General features: G+C 49.9%; 2 protein-coding genes across 6 annotated transcripts in view; both read right to left on the bottom strand.

Moving 5' to 3' along the window:
• Positions 1-10,416: 10,416 nt before the first annotated feature.
• On the bottom strand, positions 10,417-16,125 carry Artn (artemin). 2 transcript variants are annotated; one of them, XM_076934352.1, is made up of 4 exons: positions 13,486-16,125; positions 12,113-12,640; positions 11,620-11,762; positions 10,417-11,539 (listed from the first exon to the last, which is right to left on the bottom strand). In XM_076934352.1, exons 2-4 carry the CDS (start codon positions 12,170-12,172, stop codon positions 11,146-11,148), a joined length of 597 nt encoding a protein of 198 aa, XP_076790467.1. In that variant the 5' UTR covers positions 12,173-12,640; positions 13,486-16,125; the 3' UTR covers positions 10,417-11,145. The 2 variants fall into 2 exon arrangements, with proteins under 2 accessions (XP_076790467.1, XP_076790466.1); XM_076934351.1 differs by having other exon boundaries at positions 11,624-11,762.
• A 154-nt stretch (positions 16,126-16,279) lies between these two features.
• The window catches only part of St3gal3 (ST3 beta-galactoside alpha-2,3-sialyltransferase 3), a 201,324-nt gene continuing 198,610 nt past the window's right edge, over positions 16,280-18,993 (bottom strand). For all 4 annotated transcript variants that reach the window (XM_034503101.2, XM_034503097.2, XM_034503095.2 and 1 more), the window contains one exon: positions 16,280-17,267. In XM_034503101.2, the coding sequence (XP_034358992.1) occupies positions 17,178-17,267 (90 nt within the window). In that variant the 3' untranslated portion in view covers positions 16,280-17,177. The remainder of the gene's footprint in view (positions 17,268-18,993) is intronic.

Here is an 18,993-nt window from a genome sequence, read left to right as displayed (position 1 = left end):
GTAGAGCTGTTTCTGAGTGCCTATGAGACTTAGGTGGATTTTCAGATGAGCAATATGACTACATTGACGTTTTAGAGAAATCTGTCTGCACTGTGGAGGAAAGGGAAGAAGGTAAAGGTAGGAGACTTCAAAAGGAGGGAGTCAGGGAGCCAAGAAAGAACCGACTCCAGGCTTAGGGTGTGCACTCTGCCAGGTCTGCTGCTGGCTGAAGCTTTCTCAATGATGTCAGTCCTCAAAAGTAGCCTAATAGATGGCAGGGTTGACAGGGTGGCAACAGAGAGAATGGTGCTCTTCTTTTCTTGGCTTAAAAACGTATGTGTCTTTCCAGCCACAAGGCCATGGCTTCTTTGGGAGATGGGTGAGAGATTTGTCCAGTGAAGCACAAACTGAAATTATACATGGATAGGGTCTGGCTCACAAGCCACCACATGGCTACTGTGTTTTCTTCATGTTTACAGTTAGTTAAAGGCTAATTTACCATCTCTGTTCCTGTTAAGGAACCTAGATAATCACTTGAAGGCTTGGAGACCAGTGAGGATAAGTCCCTTGCTATGAGCTCTGAACCCCACCTCCCATTTTCTATAACACTGGGAAGTGTCACAAATATTTAAAATGCCATTATGAATGGGGTGCCATCCCTGGGCTGGTAGTCTTAGGTTTTATAAGAAATCAAGCTGAGCAAGGCAGGGGAAGCAAGCCAGTAAGTAACATCCCCCCATGGCCTCTGCATCAGCTCCTGCTTCCTGACCTGCTTGAGTTCCAGTCCTGACTTCCTTTGATGATGAACAGCAATGTGGAAGTGTAAGCTGAATAAACCCTTTCCTCCCCAACTTGCTTGTTGGTGTTTGTGCAGGAATAGAAACCCTGATTAAGACAGCAGTTAACAGCACTTCCTGTTCAACCTGAAACTTGAGTTCAATTCTGAAGCCCCACATAGTGGGGAAAAAATAACTGATTCCCAAAGCTTGTCCTTGTGTAGATGTAGCCCCCCCCCCCAACAATACACATAATGAATGAATGAATAAATGGAGTTTCAGAAAGGTGATCTAATTGGACCTGCCAATCCAATTAGATGGCTGGCTAGAAGACCACCCATCGGGAAAGTTGATTCACTTGAAGACAAGCTGAGGGGATGGGAGGAGTTATCTCCTCAGTGGGTCCTCCATGATCTGCTCTCACAAGCCATTCCTTGTAGATCTCCACGGCCCAGCCTGGAGTTTGAGTTGTTAGAATATCTACTCTTCCTTTTCTTTCTATCTCATTTTCAGATGCTGGCCAAAAGCCCAAACATGCTTTCTCTAAGCCTCTGGACTGTCTCACTGTTTCCCTGCCGTTTATCTCCTCTCCGTCTCTCGCCCAGCAGTTGTTGTGACCCTCTGCTTCTCTCCCATGCTTTGCTCTCTGACTCTAATGAAAACTGCTCCAAGCTTCCTTCTGTGACTGTTTTCAAATTATTCTATCAACAAGAATAACAACTCAAAAAAGAGACCCCTGGTTCCCCCTCAACATTCCCACCCATCACTATACATGGGAGCTGGCGATCCGTCAGAAGCACACTGTCTCCGTTTGCTTTTCTGATGCTATGATAATACTGGGGCTTACACATTCTGACCACAGTCCATCCTGGAGGGAGAACTCAAGGCAGGAGCAGAAGCAGGAACCTAGAGGCAGAAACTGAGGAAGAGTTGAGCAGAGGAACACTGCTTCCTGGCTCAACTTGAGAGTTTGCTCAGCTTGCTAATGGAACCCAGGACCACTTGCCACCCACACCAGTCATTAGTCACAGACATGCCAACAGGATGATTGGATGGAGGCAATTCCTTAACTGCGAGTCTTCCTTCCCAGGTTTGTCAAGGCAAACTTAGACATAAGGATGACATTGACAAAAGCCAAGCAGCACATACACCTTAACCAAACCCTCTGGGAACCCTTTAGTGGTCCCTCAGGACAAACCCCAAGCTCCATAGTATAGCACTAAAGCCCTGTATGGTGTCTCCAGCCCTTGTCTTAATCCATTTCCTCCCCAGGTTCACAAAGTTGCTCCTCCATCCCTTCTCATATTTGCCTAACTGTGCTTCTGCTAGAAGGCTCTATGTTGGGAAGAGTTTAATCAATAAGGAGAGAAAAGCCATACAGTAAACCCAGATGGAGTTTAATGTAGTTTAGGGGGTTTTGTTTGTTTATTTGTTTTGTTTTAATGTTTTAGGCTAGGCATGGTGGCACATACCTTTAATCCCAGCACTCAGGAGGCAGAGGCAGGTGGAAGTCTAAATTTGAAACCAGCCTAGTCTACATAGTGATTTCTGGGACAGCCAAGGCCATGTAGAGAGGACCTGTCTCAAAAAACAAAAATAAGTAAAAATGAAAATAAGGGTTTTGTTTTTGTTTTTGTTTTTTTTTTTCTATTTTGGTTTTTCGAGACAGGGTTTCTCTGTGTAGTCCTGACTATCCTGGAACTCACTCTGTAGACCAGGCTGGCCTCAAACTCAGAAATCCACCTGCCTCTGCCTTCCAAGTGCTGGGATTAAAGTTGTGCTGTTGGGAGCCGACTTTAGTAGAAATCGGCTAGATCAATTTTGCAGCCATCTGGAACCATATACCCTGATGAAAGACTTGGTTGTCAAAAGCCTATAACAGCTGAAGCACACTCTGATAAATATATTGTTTATCCCACATAGCTTGTTTTGCTGTTTAGTGACCTCAGCTGTATGGTGCACGTGGTAAAGTGTTTTCACCTGTGTTCTCCTGCTTGTGTATATAAATACCTCAGAATTCCCTTCAATAAGAGAGACTTGGTAGGAGAGAGAGACTCAATAAGAGAGACTTGAGAGAGACTTGATAAAAGAGAGACTTGATCACACCCTGTCTTGTCTCTATTCTTTGTGTCTCCTGCCCCAAGAACCCCACTCTCTCTCTTGACCAGAGCACTTAGCCCCAAAAGCATTGAGGCCAAAGCGTTGAGGTGGAGTACCGGATGCAACATTGTGGCATCCAACGTAGGGCTCCAGTAAGCGGGATACAGTGGAAGACACCCTGCGCTGGAAAACCAGTCGACTGATGGAGCTGGCTGAATTCGGAAGTGAAACAAAGGTGATTGCATAGTAACAAAAATGGGGCAAAAAAATAAGCAGAAACAGATGAAAAAAGTTTTAAAGATGCAAGGAGTAAATTGCAGGCTGCTCTGAGTCAAGAGAGCCAAACAGATAGATAAAGGTTATAGTAACAAAAACGGGGCAAGAAATAAGTAAGCAGAAACAGATGAAAAAGGTTTTAAAGATGCAAGGAGTAAATTACAGGCTGCTGAGTCAAGAGAGCCAAACAGATAAATAAAGGTTATAGTAACGAAAATGGGGCAAGAAATAAGTGAGTAAAAACAGATGAAAAAGGCTTTAAAGATGCAAGGAATAAATAGAAGGCTGCTCTAGACAGAGAGCTAAGCAGAATGATAATGTTAATTGATTTAACTTTCAAAATGGGTGTGATTCTGAGTTATATAGTTATATTTTTCTGGATAAAAACTCAATGTAAAGGTTTTTCTGGTTACTGGCTTAAGGAAAGGCTAATTTGGAAAAAAAGGTTTTTCTATGAGTTTTCTGATGAGGTCATTAAGGTAGTAGTTATGTCTTCCAGAATTATATGGATCAGACATGACAGAGGTAGGCCTCCAGAACACTAGATTTCAGAGAATCAAAGTAATTATCTTGATACTAAAACTTGTTTTGAGATTTGTATATTACAGAATACACAGCCTTGGTGAATGAATCTTATCACCTGCATGTTCACTGATGCCCTGGACTTCCAGCTGGATGCAGTTAAGACAGACTTCAGATGCTTATCAATTTACCCTTCCCCTCATCCCTTTTCTAATATCTCAACGCCCATGTTCAGCTTGAAGTTAATGAGGAGTCGGTGCCCCAGTTCCCTGGACTTGGGGACTGAGGTGGTTAATATTAGGCTGTCTTTATCTGTATAATTGTTACTAAGCTGATGCAAAATTCAAGGATTTCATTGGTATAAATTTGTGGGTACAAGGCTTAGACCTTTCACTTCTCCAACGGGAAGTTGTGTGTTGCCTTAAAGAGTGTTGCTTTTATATCAACAGTTTAGATATTAAGTCTCTTGTCTCTCGGGTTCATGCTGTTCAACAAACTGATGGCTTTGGTAAACCCATACAGGTCTGATATTACAGGCTGGAAGTAGGGGACTCTGACAGACACGGTTTCCGTAAGTTTTCCCAGCCTTCCCTTTTGAAAAAATTTAAAAAGGGGGACCTGTTGGGAGCCGACTTTAGTAGAAATCGGCTAGATCAATTTTGCAGCCATCTGGAACCATATACCCTGATGAAAGACTTGGTTGTCAAAAGCCTATAACAGCTGAAGCACACTCTGATAAATATATTGTTTATCCCACATAGCTTGTTTTGCTGTTTAGTGACCTCAGCTGTATGGTGCACGTGGTAAAGTGTTTTCACCTGTGTTCTCCTGCTTGTGTATGTAAATACCTTAGAATTCCCTTCAATAGGAGAGACTTGAGACTTGATAGAGACTCAATAAAGGAGACTAGAGACTTGAGCACTTAGCCCCAAAGTGTTGAGGCAGAAGCGTTGAGGAAGAGTGCAAGTCCACAACATTGTGGTGCAACGTGAGTAAGGTTCTCAACAGTGTGCGCCACCACTGCCCGGCTAAAAATAAGGTTTTTATCTGCATATGTTAGTTATATATGATGGTTTTACTGTGACATTTTCATACATTCATAATGTTACATATATATTTGAATTATATTCATCTCCATTTTCCACTGATAATTCCTTTTTTCAACTCACCTTTCTTCTTTCATGCTGTGTTCGTGTCTGTGTCCCAATGTATTTGGTTGGTTACACGGACATTTACCACTGAAGAAAATGCCCCTCCCTCTTGTTGGGGTGACTTACCTCCCCCACCCCCCACCACACACACACACATTGTATCAACTGGTTATTCAGGTGTGCCCCTGTGTTTTCTTTTTTTTTTTTTTTTTTTTTTTTTTTTTGGTTTTTCGAGACAGGGTTTCTCTGTATAGCCCTGGCTGTCCTGGAACTCACTCTGTAGACCAGGCTGGCCTCGAACTCAGAAATCCGCCTGCCTCTGCCTCCCAAGTGCTGGGAGGCACACAGAGGCACTGCCCAGCGCCTCTGTGTTTTCAATTGTTGTTTGCTGCTGGTGCTGATGCCCCAGGCTGGCAGGATATGTAAATGTTTGCTGCTTCCTCACCTGCCCCTCCCCCCCCCCAGACAAGCGCCACAGGGGGGGTGGGGGGGGTGGAGTGGGGGAGGTCACAATAGCCCTCAGACTGGCCAAAAGGCAATACTACTGATGTCATCTGGCTGTCTGGCTGCTGATTGGTTTGGAATGAGTAGCTCCAGAATGAGTGAAATCTCCCCTCTATGCTAATAGCTTTTTGTATGAAAAAGAAGCATGGCACTTGAGTAAAGAGTTGTCCACTTTTGCTGAGCATCAGAGAGTTGAAGCACAATGGACACATGCCAGGGAGGTGAAGCACGGTGGAGACTCTCCGTTAAGTTAGATGACCTACTGAGAGAGCACCCCAGCAAACAGGCCAACAGTATATACTATACAAACGTCTCCATGTCTTTATTATTAAACCCCAAGCAGGACCTTCAAAAGCCTGGCAATATTCTTCCCCATGAACCATTAACTGACTCTAAATCCTCATGGAGAGATACGGCCTCACGATCCATGCCAGGGTATTGATGGAACCAATATTGTACAGACTTGCATTCTTTGCTTTTCCCTTCTGCTGATTCCCTGGGTCTTGGAGGCTGCGGTATATGGATGTCCTACTTAGGGCCGAGTATCCAAGAGTCACTTTTTCTCATCGCTGATCCAGGATGAGTCTCTGTAGTTACTGATGCCCACCACAAAAAGACAACTCTGACCAAAACTGACAGCAATACTAATCCAGGGGCATAAACATAGTTATTTGGAAGGCAATTTAGCAAAAGAGGTAGTGTCCCCATTAGGGCCTAGGAGTTTTCCAGCCATGAATTTCTGATTAGGTTTACAATAACAGATATGAGTTTTCCCTTGTGCAGTGGGCCTCAACAGGAAGTGGTTGTTTACTCCCATACCAGGCTTGCCACTACTTCACCAATAGGTACATCTTGCCTGGCAGGTCAGAAGTGCAGCATATGGGGCTCACAGCTGAGGAAGGCTGCTGATGGTAACTCCCTTCCAGCGGCCTATACAGAATTCGTTGGTACTAGCCAGCAGGGAGGAAGCTTTATTTCTCTATGTCCTACAGCCAGAGTGCATGGTATCTTCAGTAATAGAGTTTTAGCATATAGCTTCAGTGAGCAGCCAACAGGAGAGGCAACTGTTTTAGGGCCGGTGGATAAGCTCAAGGAATCTAAGATGTTGCCCATGTTTCTGTCTTGTGCCTTCAGGTCAAAGTTGCTGAGGGGGGAGTAATAGGGTGGTTGGGAAGCTGGAAAGCCGGGAGAGTTATTGCTGTGAAGTACACAGAGGGTGGACAAGGCTGGAGAGCAGAGCTGAAGGTCAGAAGACATCAGGAAGCTTGAAGATGCTTGGAGAAGCACTGGATCTAGTCGGGCTCAGAAGGGGCTGGGATGAAGGGACACTGTGAGCGAGTACTACTAGCACAGCAGCGGGACCTGACACCCTGAGAGTAGAGAGAGAATGTGTGTGGGATGTCCAGTTACAGATCCCTCGGGCCACACAAAATGCAGAGAAAGGAAGAGGAACCCCAACATAGTCAGAAGGAGCAGCTGGGGTAGTGAGAGGGAACAGGAGGGTGTGGGATCAGAGAGCCAAGGCAAGTTTTCTAGGAAGTGGCCACTGAGGTCCCTGAAACCTCAGTAAAGTCTCTTCTAGAGAAGGAAAGTCAGAGCAGATACTCCTGCCCCATCCCCCATAGTTCCAATAGCAGTTCTTTTGATGCAATTCTATTCCAGTCAGTATAAATTCAGAGGAGACAGGCAATAGAGAAAGACTCAAGTATAGAGTCCTGATATCAGAGTCCGAGTCCATTTGGAAAAATCAGTCCAGCTCCATAAGGTACCTAGGGCAGGGCATCACATGGGGCCAAGGACGCCATGGGGCCTGTGAATGAGCTTCAGAGGGTATCCCCTGCCCTACAGATACCTAAGCTTCCTGACCAGCTATGTATATATCATCAGTAACCTTTCTGGCATTTGGTGGGGAGAAGGCCCATAGCTTTCACTGGTCTTCTCAGAAAGCTCTACTTTCAAGGTAGGTTGGAACCCTTCTGAGAACAACAAAGATACCACCATGGTCCACAAAGTCTCTTAAATCTTTTTTCCCAACTTCCTTTCCTTTTTGAAATGAGTCCCCAGTCAGTGCCCAGACACTGCACCACAGGGATCTATGATCAGGAATAAGTTAGGGCTTCCTTGGGTGGGAAAAGAAGAGAGTCACTGACAAATAAGGGCCATCTGCCAGAACAGGTGACTGGGCGTAGGGGAGTGAGTGGGACCCTTAACCAGGCATCCTAGATGAAATGAATCTACAGGAAGGTTTAAGGTGTACCCTATGGTTGGAAAAACACACCTCAAAGCATACGCATTCAGAGGAGACTGGTGGCAGGTTCTAGGAAGACCACTCACCGGGAAGTGTGGCTTTGTAAGGGAAACAGACCAGGGTCAGAAATGGTGCTATAAAACACCCCGCGCCTCGAGGAGCCCAGTGTGCTGCCTAGGCTGGCCACATGACTGGTTACTGGTGACTGGTTAGCTGGCTTGTAATCAATCGGGTGCAGCCCTGCTGCCGTTTCTTTGAACAGAAAGCATAGTTTTCAAGAATGACCTGGTAGCTGGACTTGGAAAGGGCTGCTGACTTCCCATGGGAATGAGTCCATCTTGGAGGAGGTGCCAGGCTGTAAGCACAATGCAGCTTCAAGTTGGAGGTGGATCCTCTTCCTCAAGAACTGACAGTTTGGGGCATGTCAAGAGCCAGCACTTTGCTGGGCATGACTGATCATGCCTCTTATGCTGGGGGATGCTGAAACAGGAGGATTGCTACAAGTATGAAGTAAGATTGAAATAGAGTAAGAACTTATCTCAACAAACAAACAAACACCCCTAAAAACAAAAAGAAAGCAACAAGACCCAGCACTTGGCTTCCTCACTGTGAGCATCCTCATGAATGACCCAGAACTGCAGTGCCCATTGACAGCTTTTGGCACTAACCTCAAAGTCTCATCAGTAGGGCTCTCTATAGCCAACATCACCTTAGAATGTTCCCAACCCCTTTAGACAGTCCTCTGTGAGCCGGAAGGCTCTCGGACAATCTTTTCTTCAGGGAGTGTGTGCGTGCGTGCATGTGTGAATTCACGCGTGCCCGTGAACGGAGGAATTTCAGTCAATTTGGTGGTAGAGTGAGAAAGGGGCCAAAGGCATGTCTGAGGGTGCAAACCCACCAAGGTTTGGGGAGCATATAAAACTGGGGTGGAGACTACAGAAGACAGCACAGGCTTGGATTGCCTTGTTGAGCCAGGATGGGCCCAGTCCTCTGAACTCTTGCTGCTTCTTTGCCTGGGTGAAGGGCTCCTGTGGCAGGGCTGGCAGACTCACAGGTGGGAAGGAAGGAGTCTGCAGACATTGATAAATGGCCTAAATGACCGGGATCCTACCTTCAACCTCCCTGGCTGCAACCTCAAGGCTGACAGCTTGCAAATCTATCCCGCCAGGCCTCCCTCCTCTGCTCCAGGCGAGCATGCCTCCCAATAACCCCAGTTGTTGGGAGACAACATTGTTTCCAAATGTAGCTACCTTGGAGGGCCCGGAACTAATCAGTCGGAAAAGTGCGTAAGACAAAAACAGGAGAAGTTCAGTGCTGAGGCTCAAGCAAGAAGGCTCCTCCTGTAAAGGTACCTGCCTCCAAGCCTAATGACCTTAGTTTGATCCTGTGACATCATGGTGGAAGGAGGGAGCCGACTCTTAAGAGTTGTTCCCTGATTTCTAAATGTGTGCTGTGGCACGTCTGCCTACCTTGTAGACAAAACATGATAAACAAAATGAAATTACATGCTTGTAATTCCAGAGCTGGGGAGGTAGAGACTGGAGGATCCCTGGGTTTTCTGGCCAGCCAACCTGGACAAATTGGCCAGAGTCGGGTTTAAAGACAGACTATGCCTCAAAGTTAAGGCAGAAACAACTGAGGAAGGAAGACGGGTTGTTGACCTCTGGCCTCCACACATACACACAAAAATAAAAATAAGTGTCCTGTCTTGTTTCAAAGAAGAAAAATCAGTGTAAATGCATAGGACCAGGAAGACAGCCTTCTCTCCTCCCTCCCTCCCTCCCTCCCTCCCTCCCTCCCTCCCTCCCTCCCTCCCTCCCTCCCTTCCTTCCTTCCTTCCTTCCTTCCTTCCTTCCTTCCTTCCTTCTTTTTCTTTTTCTTTTTCAGACAGGGTGTCATGGAGCCCAGGATGGACTGGAACTTGCCATGTAGCTGAGGAAGATCCTGAACTGATCCTCCTGCCTCCAGACCTCAAGTGCTGGATTACTAGTCCGAGACAGTTTCGAGGGCCACACAGAAAAGCTCAGATGACTGCACTGACCTTTTGGAGATGAGCCAGGGACAGCACTGACTTCCTTTCCAGAAGAGAGTGTGTTCCTCTTAGCTTCCAGTTGCCTTTCATCCCAGCAGCCGCATCAACTTAAGTGACTACATATGCCATTGCTTGTTGATTGTCTGTCTTTCCTGGTTCAAGCTTAAGGACAGAGATTATGTTCCTTTTACTTCTATATCTTCTTTCCTTGAGACAGACTGTCATGTAGCCCAGGCTAGCCTAGGACTCAATATGTAGCTAAGGATGCCATTGAATTCTGATCCTTCTGTTTCTGTCTCTTGAGTGCTGGTATTGTGGGTATGTGCCACTACGCTCTGTTTATGTGGTGCTGGGAACCAAACCAAGGGCTTTGGGCATGCTAGGCAGACATCCTACCAACGGAGCTACATCTCTAGCCTCACTTCTGCATCTTTGGTGTCTACATAGTAGCTGACAGCTCATGTTTGCTGGGTGAATAAGTGGTTATGCTTGTTCATCACCCAAAAGTCATGCTCTGTTGAGACCCTCAGTGCTTTCCTGTCTTCCTATCCTCACAAAGCTCTGTGCTTCCTTCCCATGAACCAGCACCCTCCCCACCCCTACCCTGACCCCTCTCCCATCCTTAGACCTTCTTCAGATATTCTCTTGCCCTGGGTTGCTTCAGGGATTGACTTATAAGTAAAGCAGCATGTGTACCTGTCAGGGAGTCTTGAAGATAGGTCCTTGCATGGTAAGACACCGACATACATAGATGGAGCGGGACAAAACATGCTTTTCTGTGTCTTGACCCACTAAGCAGGGGTCTCAAAGGTGCCAGTGGTCACAGGGTGGCCTTTCTCCAAAGAAAGCTATATTGTTTATTTTCCACAGGTAACCCAGGCCCCAAGTACTGAGGACTGTGCATCTTTGTCACCTATGTGTGCCTCTCATCCACCTCAGAGCCACCTGAGGAGCAAGAAGTAGGTAACACTCTGATTGCTGAGTCAGTGTAAAATGTGGATGGGGTGGGGCACATCCTCATCTAGCTTCTTCTACCCATCCCCCACATCCAGGAAAGGATCTGACAAACCAGCAAAGTAAATAAATAATTTAGAAATAATAAATAGGGCTTCGGCTTCCACAAGTGAACACAAGGCTGGTTTCAGCATAGGCTGGTCCAGCAACTCGACTACAACGTGTATCTCCTCAAAATTCATTCCCCAGGATCTAGGGCCATTTCTAGATTCTTCCAGAGGAGTTCTCGTTAGCTGAGGTTTCTGCTGTCTGTACAGCTGGGATCCATGAACACCTTGAGACTGTTGATCAGTGGTTCTGTCATCTTTCCAGGCTCGATGTCTGTCACTCACCGGTCTGGGAGCTGAGCTCTGCAGCCTCCATTTCCTGCTGAGTTGAGGCTCCTGGCTAGTGAGGCCCAGAGGGGCTGTTCCAGGTAGGGCGACACATGGGTCCAGTGTGCAAAGGCTTAGAGAACATCCTCAGCCCAGACAGCCGCAGGCGGTGGCGGAGAGGTGGTCCACGGTCCTCCAGGTGCTGTTCACGTCCATGAAGGAGACGGCCTCATAGCGAGTGGGCCGGCAGCAGGGCTGGCTGATCGGCCGGGACCCGGGAGGTGACCGCAGGGCTCCGGCGCCCAGCAGGCTGGCCAGGCTGAGGTCGTGCTGGGAGCGTGCTCGGCGGCACGAACCGCTGCAGAAGCGGAAACGAATCAGCTCGTCGGAGTTGTGGCCCAGGCCCAGCGCGCTCACCGGCACCAGCTGCGAGCGCAGGCGGCAGCCGCGCGCATCTGTGGCCCGTGCGCGGCTGCTCCGGGTTCCTGCACGCGCCGCGCGTGCCCCGCGGAGCGCAGCGGGAGGAGACTGGAGCGCCGGACCTGGTGGCGGGGGTGCGGGCTGAGGCGACTGCGGCGGTGGTCGCAGGGTTCTTTCGCTGCACAAATGCGCAGTGTGTCCCCCTGGAATGAGACTCAGTTACTTTCGGTGGGGGGATGTCTGGAGCTAGCCTCGCCCCTGCCCCGCCCTGTCGCGCTCTCACCTACCAGGCAGGTGGTCCGTGGGGGGCGCCAGGACCGGCGACGGACCATCGCGAGCAGCGGGACTGCGGAACATCGGGTCCAGGGAAGCTTCTGTGACGCAGCTCAGCAGGGCTAGAGCAGCTAGAGTTGGCCACAAGGCTGGCTACACAGAGAAAAGAGGAGACTCAGGGAGGAACAGGGCATTGCTGGGGGCGTAGGGGGGGGGGGTGTCTTGTCTTGCCTAGATCAGAGACTGATCTAGTCGGGCTCCTAACTGGGTGGCAGAGTGTAAGGAAGGGCTCAGGTTTAATAGGCATTTGCTGCTCTCAGGAGCCCCGCGGAGGAACTACCTGAGGGCACTGACCATCCTGAGAAATCCCGTTCCTTTCCTCCTAGGACTGGCCCCTCCCTCTTGGCATTTCCCCTTTTATATCTGACCTCTGCCGCCCCAAGCCATGCCCTACTCTCTTTTTTCCAATTAAAGCCAGCCGGGAACGCAAGGGAACGACTCACCTGCCATCTAGGCCGGAGGCAATGGGACAATGCGGTAGGCTCTCCAAGTCCCAGTTCCATCGCTTTCAACTCCAGGAGCTCCCATCAGCCTCGTGGACCCGTTTCCCCACCCTCTTCCTGAGGCAACTTGCAAATTGAAAGATGAATTAGTTATCTTTTGGGGGTATTCCTCTTTCCACTGCAGTCTCTCAAAGCTACCCTGGAGTTTGGAGTAGCTAGAGTCCACTCGGAAGCAGTAGCTGCATGGAGAACCGTGCTCTGTGCTAGACGCTCGGCAGGACCTCTTCCTTCACGATTCCACAGGTCAATGGCTCACTTTTCCAGATTGGCAAACAAGGCTCAGCTGCGCTCAGAGATCCTCTAAGGTCACAGGGGGGAGACTCACACAGTGGTGGTCCTGTCTTCTAAGACCCTTCTGGTCTGTACTTCAGGCTGAAGGTACCAGGGTGGCTGGAGAAAGTAGTAATTTGAGCTCGTTCCGCTCCGCGCTCAGCATTCACTCCATACCTCAGGCGAGGAAGCAGAGCCCTGGAGAATTTGAGTGTCAGTTGGTCACCGGGTTATCTGATGACCAGGAGCCTAGGGCTCCTGCAATCTTTGTTCTGGACCCAATGTCACCTATGTCCCAAGAGTTTGCCTATAATCTGGGGAAGCGATGGTCCTTTTGAAAACACAGGGCCTGGACCATGGCTTCCTGTGGCCACCAGGGGGCAGAGCTTGTCAAGCCTGTGGACTTAAGGGGAGGGGGGCTTTTGCACACGCTCTGCACATTTAGGTCTGAGCCATTCCCAGGAGGACCAGTTAGTCCTCCACACCAACCTGGTCTCAGAGGGCCGAACCACTCTGAGAGCCGGCCCAAGCCTGAGCCATCTGCCTTCTGTGGACCTGGCACCCTAGCCTTGCTCCTAGGAGTTTCCCCCGTGAACCATCTTTCCTGACCCCAGCCCTCACCACCAGTCTTTGTGAACCACCGCTCTGGGATCCCTAGAACTTTCAAGAATTCTCATTAGCTAGTTTCTTCTTAGGTCCTAGATGTAACTCTCCATCCTTCTGCTGGCACACAGAATGCACGGGGAAGGGGAGCAACATAGGATGGCTCCAGGACAAGACACATACCACTCAGGCCTTTATCTAGGAAGTGGTCCTCCAGAGCTAGGTGCGGCTAACTAGGTTCAAATCCCTAGAGACCAGGCTGGTTACTATTCTCCCAGATGGAGGGAAAGTCAGGCAAGGCAACCTTAGGGATATCTGCGCTAGGGGGAGCCTAGGAGCAAGTCCCTCGAGGACAGCTCTGACCAGTTTCTTCTTTCTTACCATTTGGGATATTTGGTCTTTCAGCCCTTGCCACCCCTATCCACCAACCCTATACTCACCAAAGTAGTCCTGCTCCGTATCCTTCTAGGCACCTTTCCTGGGACCAATGCTGGGCTTTCCCCCGAAGCTCAAATGGATCATGCCCGGAGTTGTGCACCTGGCAGCGCCTCTTTTAGTTAAAAGTGGGGCCTTGGCAGCCGGTCTGTGTCCTGTGGCGGCAGCGGGAGCCTCACGTTACAGCCAGCCAGGAGGGTTAACACAGTCCAAGAGGCTAGCGACAAGAGGAACTGGAGGGGCTGGGAGGGGCAAAGAGCTGCGCTGAGGGCCCAGAAGAGAGAGGCTGAGAGAAAAGGGGGAGGAAGACCTTTCTGCCCTTTCTCCTGCCCTTTGAGCGTCCATCAAGGGGATGGGCAAGAAGGCTGGCTTACCTCGGGTGCAGGGCTCCAAGCCCCAGTTGCAGCGAGAGCTGGGGCCCGAGGGACTTGTTGCTGGCAGAGCCCGCGGGCCGCATCTGGGGGCCGAGCCCAACTCCATCCCTCAGCAGCCTCCTGCCCGCCGCCGTCCGGTGTCAAATTCCAGCCCCGGCGTCACCAGATCCCGGGGTGGGGCCCAGAGCGCCCCCGCCCCGCCCCACCTTTCAGGGCTCACCTGGCCGCTCCACCCTCCGGATCCGGTCCCCGCTGGCTAGGCTAAGTTCCCCTAGGTGGGGGCTAGACATCTGGAGAAGACCCCAGGAGGCAGAGTAGAGATCTCGCTGCCGGCTGCAGCGAGGCGAGGCGCTGAAACTGGGAATTCGAAGTTGGTAGTCACGCAAAGTAGGGAACTGGGAGGCCTGGCCAAGGGCGGGAGAGAGCGAGGGAGGGCTGCGAAGGAGGGGCAGCCTGGAGGAGAGTTCCTGCTTGGGCTGAGCAGACATGGGGGTTCTGGATAGCTACTCTGCATCAAGTGGTGGCTCTGGGACCCCCAGAAGGCTCAGCTGCCTCAGAGCGTCCACAGTCCAAGGATAGTCTGTTTGCTCAGTTTCAGGGCCTGGGACTCACAGGGACACACACACACACACACACACACACACACACACACACACACACACACCCAGTGAAGGCAGTGATAGTGTGTGTGGGACCAGGGATGAAGAATCAGAGGGCCTCAGAGTATTGAACTGGAGTTTAAGGCAATTTGACAGGTGTCTGGAGGTTGGTCAACGGCCATGATCAGAAAAGTTCTGCTAACTAGTCTGGAGCTCATCACGAAGATTCTGGGGAACAACTGACCTGGTCTGAGTGTGGTCAGACACACATTTTCGTTGAATGACTGCACCGGAGAGAGTATGGTTTTGAGACAAGCAAGACAGAAGAGGGGTACAGGCTGCTGGGGACACTAGGATAAACCCTAAGCAGGAGTTGGGGTTCCAGGACCCAATCCCCAATATTCCCTTTGCCTGACTGGACAAGGTGAGGTGGTAAGATGGACAAAGGTGTGCCTTTAGCTTTGGGCTGGGTGACCACAGAAGGATCAATTCTAGGAACTGGCTCTCCCTGGAAGAGGTTCAGTTGTGGGGGTGGCAGTCTGGGGGGGGGGCGGTTTGGGTGGTGGTGGTGTGTGAAGCCAGTGTTAGACGTGCTGAATTTGAAGAGTCTGTGGACTCTCCTGATAGAAATGCCCCTGAAGCAGCTGAATTTATAGCCAGGAGTAAAGTGAAGGCAGTTGGGCTAGTGATGGCAATTTGGTATTTACCAACGAATACATGCAAAATCAGATAGGTGCTGGGACTGAGGGAGGGAACCCAGGGAATGCGCATGGACTAGATGTACCCTGGCTATGTACCAGTACCTCTGTGGACCTTTAAGAGCTGCTCACACCCCAGGTCTGAGTCAGAATCTTGGGGTGGGCAGGTGTAAATTTCCAGGTCTTCACCTGTGATTCTGGCGCATAGCCAGAGTTCATCACCACTGATTTTGAGAGAGCAGTTTTGTGCAGTGCTTGAGGCTGAAGTCTGCGAGAGCTATCCTCAGGCTCCACAGGACTGCATGGGGCACACGGGACAACATGGATAGACACACGACACAGGCACTGAACAGCTTGCTCTTTTCTCATGTAACTGGTTATGGGATTGAAGTGGTCTTTTCAGCTAGGGCTCCCACTGCCAGGCATGTAGCTGAAGCTCCGTGTCCCACTTACTGCCATGGTGGCCAGGGCCTGACACGAAGCTACCACCACCATTACAGGTCACGGTGTATCTTTGATTCTCAGATCTACCTGGAGTTGCTTTAAAAGGGGTCAGATTCCAGAGTTCTAAAGAGGTGAAAAGGGGCAGGGTTGTCTTTTCTAAAGTTACCAGAGGTGTCTAGGGCTGGGTTGGGGGTTGTCCTATTTTCTGTTGAAGTGCAAATGGGGAGTGGGCCATATCATTTCTAAGGGGAGCCATGGATGACCGGAATGAAGGTCTGTGAGCTTCTCTGCGTCTGTATGCCTGTGTGTGTGTGAATGTGTGTGTGTGTGTATGCCTGTGTGTGTGTCTGTATGCCTCTCTGTGTGTGTGTGTGTCTGTATGCCTCTGTGTGTGTGTGTCTGTATGCCTCTGTGTGTGTGTGTATGCCACAGGAGCCCTTGAGGTCAAAAGGGAGCATCAGATCCCCTGGAACTGGAGTTACAGGTAATTGTGAGCCTCCAGGTAGGCACTGGTAATTGAACCTGGGTCCTCTGCAAGAACAGTAAATCCTGTTAACCACTGAGCTGGAGGGCTACTAGACAAGAGAAGTGAAAGAGACCCAGGAGTCCATGGGCTGCAGAGAAGACCCTTGAGTTCAGTAGTTTCTGTTTCTTCCAGAGATGTGAGAGAAAACAACAGGAGGCTGGATTCAGAGGAGGGCTTTATTGCTCCCATGAGGGCTGCCTGGGTGGCTGCCGCAGCCTGGGTAAGGTCCTTGAGCCTCACGTCCCTCTGGTCCTGGGTAGGACTCAAGGGGCTGGCAGTCTCATCAAGAAACCCAGACCATCTGACAGCTGGTCAGTCCAGGAAGGAGCCCTGCCCCGTGGATTAGGGACAGCTATGGACCGAGCCATTCATTCCCTTCAGGCTGGGCTGGGCCTTGCCTCCTGAGTTCTCTGCTCTTGTCCAAGAGCTGTCCTGTTGGCTTTAAAGGGATGGCTCTGGGGTTCCCCTGTGGGACACTGGTGGCTGGTGAGAGGGAGCACTCCGTCTTCTCCCCAAGGAAGGCCAAAGAGTGTCATGAGCTGGAGATGGCTGACAGGAGATGCTATTCACCTCCCTGTCCCTGAAGCATGGTCGCCACACTTCCATCCTTCAGGGAGTTCACTGGTACCACTGCCTGATGGGCCCTCTAGTGGGCCTCTTTCTGCACAACAAGTGGACCAAATGTGACATCTAATTTAAAAATAAATTATCCCTCCCCTCCCCATACCCAAATTCACGAAATGATAATACACCAAACACTGATTAGAGAAATGATTCTGGCAGCGCTCTTGCTACCAAATGTCCCACCTCCTGCATGCTGGGCCTGCTGGCCACAGCCAATGGCCTCCTGGCCCTCTGGCTTCATAGACCCAGGCTGCAAGGCAGGGTGCTGGTCTCTGAAGCTGGCCTGTAGTGGGCACAGCTCTGGTTGCCTTGCCAAGGCCTCACTGGCCCTTGGGCCCCTTGGCACTGTCCTTCTCTCAGTTGGAAGGCTCCTGTGCAGGTGGCAGCTGCTTGGTCCTGGCGTGAGCCTCTCTGGCCCAGTGTCCGGCCCACTCAGATACCGCTGCTTAAGTCAGTGATGACGCGTGCTTTCACTAGCTTCCGCAGAAACTCTTTCTCTCGCTGGATGTTGTGCGTCCAGGACTAGAAGGGGAGAGATGGAGAAGTCATGAAGTGGGCAATCCAGAGGGTTGCTGGGACACAGCCTTGCTTAACCCTGAGCTGGTGCTCGCTTCCAGTCAGCACCCTCCGAAGCTCTGTGACTGGGAATACGCAGGCACACATTTGTCCTATGTCTCCTTACAAGATGACAATAGCTGGGTTACAGAATGCTCCAACTAGCAATGCTTCCCTCAACAAACAAGCCTGGCACCTCCTTGTTACCCCAGGGGAACTCTGCCCTGGGCTCCTTCCAAGTCTTGAGCAGGCTCGGCTTTCCAGTCCCCTCAGTGCTCAGCCTCTTGTTCCCCCAGACAGCAGCCACAGCTCCTTGGCAGCACTGGGGTTCTAGACACCCCAAGGGCAAGGAGGTGAGTCACTGGACCGCACAGCAAGGGCATGGGCTGCTTCTCTGGCCTGACGCAATCGGTTCTCCAGGCCTTAGGCAGCTAATGAAAGCCTTCCTCCTGTGCAGTGCACAGGAACCAGGGAGTCTGAAGAGCATACCTCATCTTTCTTTTTTAAAATGTTCTCTTTTTTGAAGCTAAACATTAAAAGTTTATTTATGTTTGCTTGTTTTCTATGTGTTATTAACGTTTTCTGTGTGTATATGGTGTGTGGGTCTTTGAGTACAGGCCTGAGTGGAGGTCAAAGAGTGACCTTTGACCTTTGGCAATGGCTTTCCTCCTACTGTGGGTTCCAGGGATTGAACTCAGACCACCAGGCTTGCATGGCTAGTGCTTTTTTCACTGATGCATCTCATCTGCCCTGGGTTTTTGAGACGGAGTCTAACTTAGTACCTTGGGCTAGTTTCAAACTATGTCATCTAGGCTGGTCTCAAACTCATGATCTTTGTACCCAGCTTTCCAAATGCTGGAATACAGACGTGAGCCGATATATCCATCTGCTTTACTGCTCTAAAGCAGTATCTCACTAACTCATGCTGGCCTTGAACCCCTTTTATGGTTTTGCCTCTACCTCCTAGGACCATTCCACCAGGCTAGCTCCCAAAGGCTAAAAGCACTTCCTATACCACTATCCTTAAACAAAACAAACCAAAAGTGCCATATACTTAAAAAGTGCATCCTACTAAGTTAAGGAAGATGCCACCTTCAAGGGCTTAATGGGATTGGATTCCTTCTGATTCCCAGAAATCTCCCCAGGAAGCTCCGATGACTAAGCCTTTCAAAGAAGGAAGGGCTTGACTGAAGGAATGAAGGGTGAGTGTCATTAGCCTCATGGCTTAGACCCAGCTGGCCTCTGCGTGTGTGTCAGCACTTGGGCCACTCCATGTCTATATCCACAGCCACTATTTACTGGTACTAAAAACTAGGGGCTGTTTGGCTCTTACTTTGATTCCAGCAATACTCTCTGACCTTCCAAATCTCTGTAATCTAAAACTCAGGCAGTCACCAACCAGAGTCCCTATAGCCCTTTGCTGTGAGCATCCTTGAGGCCTCCTGAGTGAATCACAGACTTGGCTGCCCTGAAACTTCCATATTACCCCAAGTGGTAATGGTTTCCTTCCTCACAATCCACACTGCAGTGCACTGAGGTGATCCAGTCTCCCTCAGAGTCCCTCCTGTTCTCGCCATCTGTCCCCTCAAATCTCTAGAAAAACCAAGACCGGGCTTTGTCATTCCACCTTGCTGCTACCTCCAGAGTTGCCCTCCTTGTCTCAGACCCCTGGGTAACTCACATCCATTCTTTG

This window comes from Arvicanthis niloticus, chromosome 5 (genome assembly GCF_011762505.2).
Source record: "Arvicanthis niloticus isolate mArvNil1 chromosome 5, mArvNil1.pat.X, whole genome shotgun sequence".
Classification (NCBI taxonomy): domain Eukaryota; kingdom Metazoa; phylum Chordata; class Mammalia; order Rodentia; family Muridae; genus Arvicanthis; species Arvicanthis niloticus.
This window is presented reverse-complemented; position numbering and strand designations above follow the sequence as displayed.